The sequence below is a fragment of the Gorilla gorilla genome, chromosome 12 (assembly GCF_029281585.2).
Source record: "Gorilla gorilla gorilla isolate KB3781 chromosome 12, NHGRI_mGorGor1-v2.1_pri, whole genome shotgun sequence".
NCBI lineage: Eukaryota > Metazoa > Chordata > Mammalia > Primates > Hominidae > Gorilla > Gorilla gorilla.
This window is the reverse complement of record NC_073236.2, coordinates 107,543,580-107,553,696: the sequence shown is the minus strand read 5'-3', so window position 1 is coordinate 107,553,696 and position 10,117 is coordinate 107,543,580. Positions and strand designations below refer to the sequence as shown.

At 43.9% G+C, this 10,117-nt stretch overlaps 1 protein-coding gene across 27 annotated transcripts in view; it reads left to right on the top strand.

Moving 5' to 3' along the window:
• The first annotated feature begins 381 nt into the window (after window positions 1-381).
• BIRC6 (baculoviral IAP repeat containing 6) overlaps window positions 382-10,117 on the top strand; it is a 259,698-nt gene continuing 249,962 nt past the window's right edge. For 16 of the 27 annotated variants that reach the window (XM_055377701.2, XM_055377692.2, XM_055377699.2 and 13 more), the window contains exon 1: window positions 538-986. In XM_055377701.2, coding sequence (XP_055233676.2) covers window positions 662-986 — 325 coding nt within the window. In that variant the 5' untranslated portion in view covers window positions 538-661. Of the gene's footprint in view, window positions 987-10,117 lie in introns of all 27 variants that reach the window. The other 11 variants (XM_055377706.2, XM_055377705.2, XM_055377704.2 and 8 more) reach the window with 4 other exon arrangements.

Genomic DNA, 10,117 nt, shown 5'->3' with positions numbered 1-10,117 from the left:
ATAGAGAAACTAAGCTTAACTATGCGCTTCCAGCACCTCGTATCTGGTACTTTTGTTCAACAGAAAGCCTTGGGAATGGGGAGGGCAGGCATGGTAAAAGGTACAGGTTTGGGAAGGTCGTTCGGTTCCCTCCGATCCAAACGAGAGGCTTCTCAGACTGTTTATTCTCACACCAGAGCCGTGACCGAGACCCAGAGGTCCGCTTCCGGCCACGGCCGAAGAGCTGCACCGCGCGTACCGGGAACGGTCAGGGCGCAGCTGGAACCGCTGCAAAAGGCCTCCGGGCGTACCGGACAGGTCGCAAGGGCGGGGGTCCCCACCTAGCGGAAATGCACGGAGGCCAACCCCTCCCCCTGCCCCCGCGAGGAGCGGGGCGGACTCGGCAGCCGCCACTCCCCAGGCTCACAGGAAGAAACTGGGACGCTGCGGACGCGGAGCTGGCCAGCCCCGCGGCGCGTGGCACGCGCGAGCCCTCCCGCGCATGCTCCACCCGCCGGCCTCCAGCCCGCGCCCCGGGCCCCGCCTCCCTCCCCGCTTCCCCCCTCCCCCGTCAGCCTCCCTCCGAGTTTGGCCCCTCCGGCCGGGCGATCGACGTTCCGCGTGCGTGCGGGCGCCTGACTTCACTTCCGGCTAGCGCGCTCGGCTTGCCCCCTGGCCCCGGATGGTGACTGGCGGTGGTGCTGCACCTCCCGGGACTGTCACTGAGCCGCTTCCCAGTGTGATTGTGCTGAGCGCAGGCCGGAAGATGGCGGCTGCGGCTGCGGCGGCCTCGGGCCCCGGCTGCTCCTCGGCGGCGGGGGCGGGGGCGGCCGGGGTCTCAGAGTGGCTGGTGCTGCGGGACGGCTGCATGCACTGCGACGCCGACGGGCTGCACAGCCTGTCCTACCACCCTGCGCTCAACGCCATCCTGGCCGTCACTAGCCGCGGGACCATCAAAGTCATCGACGGCACCTCGGGGGCCACACTGCAGGCCTCCGCGCTCAGTGGTGAGTCTTCCGCACGCCGGGCGGGCGCGAAGCCGGGGAAAGAAGCCGTCCAGCCCCGGGGCTCGGCCTCGCGACTCGGGGAAGCGAGGTGGCGAGAGGGCAGGGCTGGGGGTTCGGGCCCAGCCGTGAAGGGAGGCCCGGAAGCTGATGGAGGGGGACCTTAGGACTTGGCTTTTTCAGCGGCTGCAGCTGGGAGGAAAGACCGGCGAGTCAGGGAGTGGTGGGAGGGGAGTTGCTTTTCGGGCCTGGAGCGTCCGGTCTGGCTTGGTCCTCCGCGAGAGGTGAGGAGACCTCGGAGCTTGGCACCGGAGGAAGCGAGGCCCGGGTAGGCCCTGGAGAGGCTGTCGGTCCTGCGTCCGGTTAGATGAGAGCGGAAGGCTGGAAGGGTTGACCCCGGGCGGAGAGGCTGGTGGCCGGAGGCGAGGGGCGGGGAGCGTCTGAGCCGGCACCCAAGCCCTCCCTTGTGGGAGAGGAGCCGGCAGTCTGCTGTTCTCAGGTCCCGCAGGTACGGGGACAGACCGCGGGCTGTGCGCCCAGCGTGGGGGTGGGGGTGGGGGTGGGGTGGGGAGGGAAGTAGGCGGGCCAGCTGCCTGAACTGCTTGGTCGAAGACTGTAGGACTCTGCGGACGCCGAAGACGACTAGACCTGGTCCCCTTGCTCGGGGCTTCCAACTTCTACGCCCCAGTGACGAGAAAGTCAGGACCTGTGGTGTATGAAATAGATTCCTTTGGGTTTGTAACTTCAGGCTGTCTCTACTTGTTTTCCCACAGCGAGCCGAAAATTAGGATTTGAAGGTGTGTCTGAGTCTCACCATTGGAGGAGAGCACTTCTGGGTGGCGTAAACCTTGGTCCAGGGACGGGACTTTTAGATGCGTGAGGTGTATGCTCAGTGGACGGACTGGAGTGGTTTTGGAATGGCCCTGGCTGAGTTAGATTTGGCGGAGATGACATTTCATTTGTGGTTAAATGATGGGTGGCTTAATTTGGACGTCGTAGGTTAAGATTGAAAAGTTAGTATATGAGTGAATTGGACTCCTGCATAGAGATGTAATGTATACAACTGTCTGCGTTTAGCCAAGTGGAAGTAGTTATGTGGTCAACCAATTCACTTGTATTTTAACGTAGACAAACAAGGAAAAGTTTACTATGTGAGTAATAAGGCATTTGTAAGAGTAAATGGCAATTTAGGGATGCAAACGTGAAATTAGACATGTTAATTATTGTTGATGTGAGAGTTGTGAAAGAATTGGATTATGTATAGTTTCAGGATATAAACCTGGAACATATCTAAGAGAAAGTTTTGGGAGGTAGGTTTGTAATTTTTTCTTTTCTTGGCTTAGGTGAATGATGGGGTGGCCCAGATGTAGCAGTGAACAGTTACTGCAACTTGGACATAATGGCTTGTCACTGTGTGTAAGAGGGAGATGCTCATTGGTAATTGGATGTCTTTCTTTTTAAAAGTCATTTAAAAGTATTTCAAGTATGAAAAGGTATGAAGAGTAATTACAGTGAACACCATGCATCCCCAACTCAGGTTAAGAAATAAAACTTTACAAATAGGATTAAAATCTCAGCTGAATCTCTCCTGGACTGCATTTCTCCAATCCTCCCTCTTCATAAACGTTATCTTTAATTTGATTTTATCCTTTTCATACATGTCTACACTTTTTAGTATATGTTTCTATCTTGAGGATGTAGTATTTTTGTGATTTTTAACTTGGAATAAGTGGTATCATATGTACTAGGATTTCTAAAGAAAGTCATTAACAAAAGTATTCAAGTGTTTTGGATAGAAAGAGGAATTTTATGGGGTGCTTTTTATGTCTGGAGGCCATGTTTGAGAATAATAATGTGTGTCAGGATTTGTTGGTTGGGGAAATTGGACATATATTTATGTGCCTGTACATGGAAGGAAAGACAATATTCACTTTAGTGGTAGATTACTAAAGAGGAGGGTTTTAGATGTATAAACATGAAGGTGTAGGTAGATAAGTAAAACGTAGCGTTGATTTGGGATAACAGGTTTTGTTGGGGCATTTGTTGATTAGAAGAGTTTGGGATTGGATACAATTGCAGGTCCCCATGCATGAAGATTGAGTATGTGAATTAAAATATGTAGAAGGGTTTATAGTGAACGGAATGAAGGATTACAGAACAAATTTGGAAGTTAACAATGGATGCGTTCTGAAACATTTTCATATATGAGAAGTGAAATTTATTATTATTTGTAAAATTTATTCGTATTTGTAGAGATGGGGTTTTGCTGTGTTGCCCAGGCTGGTCTTGAACTTCCGGCCTCAAATGATCCTCCCACCTCAGCCTCCCAAAGTGCTGGTATTACAGGCATGAGCTGCCCCACCTGGCCAGAAGTTTGTTATTAATAATAATTATCAGAGGTTGTATAGGGTCCTATTTGCCCCAGTTCAGATGATTGAGGAGGGAATGCTGCATTTTATGTTTTACTTAGAATCTGCAGGTATTTAGTAAGTTTGCTTTTAATGATTAATAGAGGTTGACAGCCCTATAAATAGAGTAGAGAGAAGATGCCAGTAGCGATCATGGTCCTAACATAATCCCTCTTTCCCGTTTATGGGCAATGGGCCACTTTCTTTTCTACCACAGAGGAAAGACATCTGTGTCTGAGGGGATAAAGACTAGGTGATACAGTAATAGGTCTTATGGACGCCTGGGGTTCAGTTTATAGGGTTATGGGTTGCCTGTAGATTTGCAGTTGAAGGATGGGAACAGGACTTGTATGTATATGTATTGAGTGGCAAAGACAGTGAATTTTTAACTATGACTACTAGTATATGTCTTTATATTATCTGTATCTGATATAAAATGTTTATAAATACAGTTTAACTGGATTAAGAGCTATCAGTATATACACAGGCTGGGTAAGTATTTGCTCCCTGTCAGTATTTAAGAGTGAAGATTTTTGAAGCTCTGAGCTGCACGATCTGGCTTTTACTAGTCTCTCTAGTCTTGTCTCCTTATTTATAAGTTTTGTGAAATGGTCCATTTAATTCTTTTTCGTAACTTCAGTAGTTTTGTTCTTTCTTGGAATGCACCAATTCGCTCCAGTCATTTAGCTAAGTCTTAGTCATTTTCAAGACCTAGAGCGTATCTTAACTTCCTGATCCCTTTAGCCAGAAATGACTGAAGCCCTAAGCACATATGGTCCTATTAGTGTCCATTTTAGTAATCTGGCAGCTTAGTATTTTGTGGTATTTTTTCAACTATCTTGAACTATTTAAGTTTAAATTCCATTTTATTTAGCTTTTTGTAAATATATGAGGTCTGTCTCGTATTTCAAGCTCCTTGTGGGGAGGTACTTTGTTTATTTGTTTATATATCCCTTCCCCAGGATGCCTAGTATACAGTGTGTGTGTATGTATATATTTATTTATTATTATTGTTTCTTTGACAGAGTGTCACTCTGTGGCCCAGGCTGGAGTGCAGTGATGCGATCTCGGCTCACTGTAGCCTCTGCCTCCTGGGCTCAGGCAATCCTCCTGCCTCACCTTCCCGAATAGCTGGGATTACAGGTACACACCACCAGACCTGGCTAATGTTTTTTATTTTTATTTTTTATTTTTAGTAGAGACAGGGTTTCACCATGTTGGCCAGGCTGGTCTCGAACTCCTGACCTCAAGTGATCTGCCCACCTTGCCCTCCCAAAGTGTTGGGATTACAGGTTTGGGCCACCGCGCCCAGCCCTAATATATACAGTATAAACTCGAGTATTTTTGATTGGATGCATATATAACAATATTAGTACTTCCTTATATGCTAATTGCTAAATAAACACATTCCTTGACTTTTTTTTTGTTTAAATATACGTTTCTTTTTTTAGAGCAGTTTTAGGTTAACAACAAAATTGAGCAGAAAGTACAGACAGTTCCCATATACCCTCTATCTCCGTGCTCACACAGCCTCCCACCCATCAGTATTCTGCACCAGAGTGGTATGTTACCATCCGTGATCTTAGCACTAACAATCATCATCTCTCAAAGTCCATAGTTTACATTAGGATTTACTCTTGGTGTTGTACAGGCTGTGGGTTTGGACAATGTATAGTGACATGTATCCACCATTGTACTATCATAAAGAATAGTTTCACTACCCTAAAAATCTCCTGCTCTGCCTATTCATCCTTCCCTTCCTTTTCCCCCCAACTGTTCCCTCCCCTCTCCCTGCTGGCAACCACTGATCTTTTTACTGTCTTCATAGTTTTGCCTTATTCAGAATGTCATAGTTGTATTTATACCGTTTGTAGACTTTTCAAATTGCCTTCTTTATCTATATGCATTTATAGTTCTTTCTTGTCTTTTCATGGCTTGATAGCTCATTCCTTTTTAGTGCTAAATAATATTCCATTGTCTGGATGTAGCACAGTTTATCCATTCACATACCGGAGGACATCTTGCTGGCTTCCATGTTTTGGCAATTATGAATAAACCTGCTGTAAACATTTGTGTGCAGGTTTTTGTGTAGACATAAGTTTTCAAATCATTTGGGTAAATACTAAGGAGCTCAATTGCTGGGTTGCATGTGAGAGTATGTTTACTTTTGTAAGAAACTGACAGACTCTTAGTGGCTGTGTACCATTTTGTATTCTCATCAGCAGTGAATGTTCTACTTCCTCACCAGCATTTGGGGGTTTTATATTTTGGCCATTTTAGTAGTTGTGTAGTGGTATCTCCTTTTTTAAAATTGTAATTTCCTAATGACATGATGTTGAGCATCTTTTCATATGCGTATTTGTCTCTTTTTATATGTTTATTTGCTGACTTTGGTTTTTTTTTTTTCGAGAAGAGTCTCGCTCTGTCGCCCAGGCTGGAGTGCAGTGGCGCGATCTCGGCTCACTGCAAGCTCCGCCTCCCAGGTTCACACCATTTTCCTGCCTCAGCCTCTCAACTAGCTGGGACTACAGGCACCCCCCACCAGACCCGGCTAATTTTTTTTTGTATTTTTAGTAGAGATGGGGTTTTACCATGTTAGCCAGGATGGTCTCGATCTCTTGACCTCATGATCTGCCTGCCTTGGCCTCCCAAAGTGCTGGGATTACAGGCATGAGCCACCGCACCCGGCCTGACTTTGGGTTTTAAAAATAAAAAAGCTACACACCACTTGACCATACTGTTCATATTACTAGATATGTCCTTCACCCTAGCTATCATTTGTTCACGAAATTTAGCATAATAGTTAGAAAGGAGCTTGGTTCTGGACACAGATAGCTTGGGTTAAGATCCCAGTGTCTTAAAAAAATTTTTTTTTTTAAATTCATCCCATTACACAGAATTATTTTAATTTTTAAACACCTGTCTAAATTTTTAAACACCTTGACTAAATTATTTAATATTTCTGTTCCAGTTTCCTTATTTGCAAAATGAGGATAATTGTACTAATTGTGAGAATTAAGTGATTATGCATGTAAAGTGTTTGCAGCAGTGTACTTACCAGACAAGTGCCCCAAAAATGTTTGTCTTATCTACTTTAATTCCCTGTAAATACCTTGCTTTTGGCCTGGTGCTGTGGCTCATGCCTGGGGTCCCAGCACCTTGGGAGGCTGAGGCAGGAGGATCGCTTGAGCCCAGTAGTTGGAGACCAGCCTAGGCAACATAGTGAGACCTTGTCTCTAGAAAAAAATAAAAAAATTAGCTGGGCATGGTGGTGCACACCTGTAGTCCCAGATACTCCGGAGGCTGAGGTGGGAGGATTGCTTGAACCTGGGAGGTTGAGGCTTCAGTGAGTTGTGATTGTGCCAGCCTGGGCAACAGAGCAAGACTCTGTCTCAAACAAACAAACAAACAAAAACAACAAAGCCTTGCTTTTTTTTTCTTTTTTACTTAAAGCTTTTTTTATATTCAGTTTTTGGACTTAAACTGAACTTTGAACTTCCTAAGGTTTTTTTGTGATTTACCACTTTCCACCATCCTGCAGAACCCATCTAGATTTTGCTTTTTTGTAAGAGTAAGATATTGTTAAGGTGTTCTCTTACTTAATTACTGGGGGTGATGATTTCTCTTACTTCCTGAAATAATGCCCCTCCCCAGTGTAGTACATTTTATACTGTTTGTCTTTTTTATAAGCTTTTTTGAGATTATGTGGAGAGAGCATGCGCTTTATGTTAGGTAGTCCTGAATTTTGAATTTTAGTTCTTTTATGAACTCACTACTTAAACCTCCTGAACCTCAGCTTCCTCATCTGTAAATTAAGATTAATGTTTAATAGGATGGTGGGGAAGACTAAGTGGTCAAACATGTTAAAAGTGCCTAACAGTGCATGACAAATGTAAAATAGGGGATGCTCAGCAAATGCTGATTCCTTTGAGTCTCTTGGCTGCTTGGTCAATATTGCCACACTCCTCGTGATTACTTTAAAAAATGTTCACTAAATGTTTATACGTAGAGGATAGGCAGATGTAGATGGAAATATAAATGTTTGTAACAAATATACAGTAATCTGTGTTTGGATAAATATCTTTTATTGTATTGGTGTGGCTAAATGTCAGAATGAAGTTAAGATAGTTGTATTACTAGTTCTGTGTGTATACAGATTTGTTTATGTAGTATATATACATATGTAAGTGAAGGTATATGTGTGCAGGTATTAATCAATGGATATGGCAGTATATGGGTAGGAGAAAGTCATGTCTCTTCAGTTTCCGAAGTGAATTCCAGATCTGTGTTGCAGTGAAGAAGAAAAAACCTGCTCAGTGTTTTTATTTTATTTTATTTTATTTTATTTATTTACATATTGAGATGGAGTCTTGCTCTGTTGCCTAGGCTGGAGTGCAATGGCGCAGTCTCTGCCTCCCGGGTTCAAGCGATTCTCCTGCCTCAGCCTCCTGAGTAGCTGGGATTACAGGTGTGCGCCACCATGCCTGGCTAATTTTTTTTCTGTTTTTAGTAGAGATGGGGTTTCACCATGTTGGTCAGGCTGGTCTCGAATTCCTGACCTCGTGATCCGCCCGCCCTGGCCTCCCAAAGTGCTGGGATTGCACGCGTTGAGCCACCGTGCCCAGCCCTGCTCAGTGTTCTTAGACAAACACTCCAGTTTTACATTTCTTTGTATCTTTTTTCTTTTCCTGTATAGATAGTGACTTTTTTTTTCCACTGGGTTTTTAGAGTCAGTCCCTCAGTAATACAGATAATGACTTTGATTTGAGAAATTTGTATAGTGGTCATAAATAAGAGGAATATGTTTGTACTTTACTGTAGCTTCAGTGAGGTTTAGATCGGGTGTTTTTTTTTTCTTTCCTGATGTAAGAGCTTCTTGATCAAACTTCAGGCCCAGAGCTGCCTGCTCTGAGAGGTCATGGTGCCTGCATAGTCCTCAAGAAATAATTTTTTTTTGGCTAAAATATGCAATCTCCCAGTGATGGAAACTGTAAATGATTCAAAACAGTTCTAATTCCTGGCTAACTTCGGTACATGCGGCATTCCTACTCTCAACTATTCTTTGAGAGATAAACATGACATAGAATTCGGATCTCAATAGCCCTAGAAGATGTCTTATGAATGCATTTGAGTTTTTATAAAAACTTAATTTAGCAGAATCTCTTTTTGGGCTATGAATATGTACTTTGGCTCTGTTTCTGGTGACTGACTTTAGTGATATTAAGAAAGAATAGAATATTGGCTCTGGAGCCAGACCATTTAAGTTCCAGGTGTGACCTTATGCAAACTGCTTAACCTCTCTCTGTGCTTCGTAATTAGTACTTAACTCACTGGATTATTGTAAAGATTAAATAAACTGATACATACAGAATACTGCTTGACTCACCATAAGCAGTCAATAAATGTTACTTTTTTTTTTTTTTTTTTTTTGGAGAGGTCGCCCTGTCGCCCAGGCTGGGGTGCAATGGCGTGATCTCAGCTCACTGCAACCTCCGCCTCTTGGGTTCAAGCGATTCTCCTGCCTCAGCCTCCCGAATAGTTGGGATTACAAGTGTGCGCCTGCGCGCCCAGCTAATTTTTTCTATTTTTAGTAGAGACAGGGTTTCACAATGTTGGCCAGGCTGGTCTCGAACTCCTGACCTTGTGATCCACTCGCCTCGGCCTCCCAAAGTGCTGGGATTACAAGTGTGAGCCACCGTGCCCGGCCCTACTTTTTGTTTTGTTGTCTTAAATTATGTAGTTCAGTTCAACAAGTGTTTGTCTGCCTTATGTAGATAACAAGGTTAATTTGAACCACCTTGGCCATGATTCCCATATTTTAAAGTACAAGAACTCCCAGTTTAAGGTAAAAAAATTAGGGCCCTATTATGATTGGAGCTTGGTTGCAGTATTAATTAATTGAGAAAATATTGTAAAAAACAACTGCTTTTAAGCAGTTTTATTTATTTATTTTATTTTTTATTTTAATTTAATTTAATTTATTTTTTGAGATGAATTCTTGCTCTGTTGCCCAGGCTGGAGTGCAGTGATGTGATCTTGGCTCACTGTAACCTCTGCCTCCTGGGTTCAAGCGATTCTCCTGCCTCAGCCTCCCAAGTAGCTGGGATTACAGGCGCGTGCCACCATGCCCAGGTAATTTTTGTCTTTTTACTAGAGATGGGGTCAGGCTGGACTTGGACTCCTGACCACAGGTGATCCACCTGCCTCGGTCTCCCAAAGTGCTGGGATTACAGGCATGAGCCACCATGCCCAGCCAGCAATTTTAATTATTAGACCTCTTTTACCTATGTATTTGAGAAAGAATACAACGTGAATGTTTTGGGCTTTCTTTCCCTGCTGGCTTAGCTTTTAAGATTTTTGGGGAGGAGAGGAAACAGATTAGTTAATGCTTTTCCATTTGCCCTCCAACTTCAAAAATTTTGTTGCTATTTTCTCTTCACTTGTTCTTTTTGTCTTTTTGGATTTGTTCAATACCTTCTTTATTCCTTTACTGTCTTTTCAGTGGGATCTTGGGAGGGAGCAGAGGTAAATGTGGATGTATGATATTATTTTTAAACTGAAAATCTCTAGTTGTAACTATGCTTACATTGTTAAACATTTAGTAGTCTGTCCTTAGGAATGTTGGCTGTAAGTATATATAGAACTTAAAAAAATAATAGATTTCTGTAATATAGTATGTAAGAACAGTGGGGACGCAAGCAGGAGTTACCTCTCTGATATGTGTGT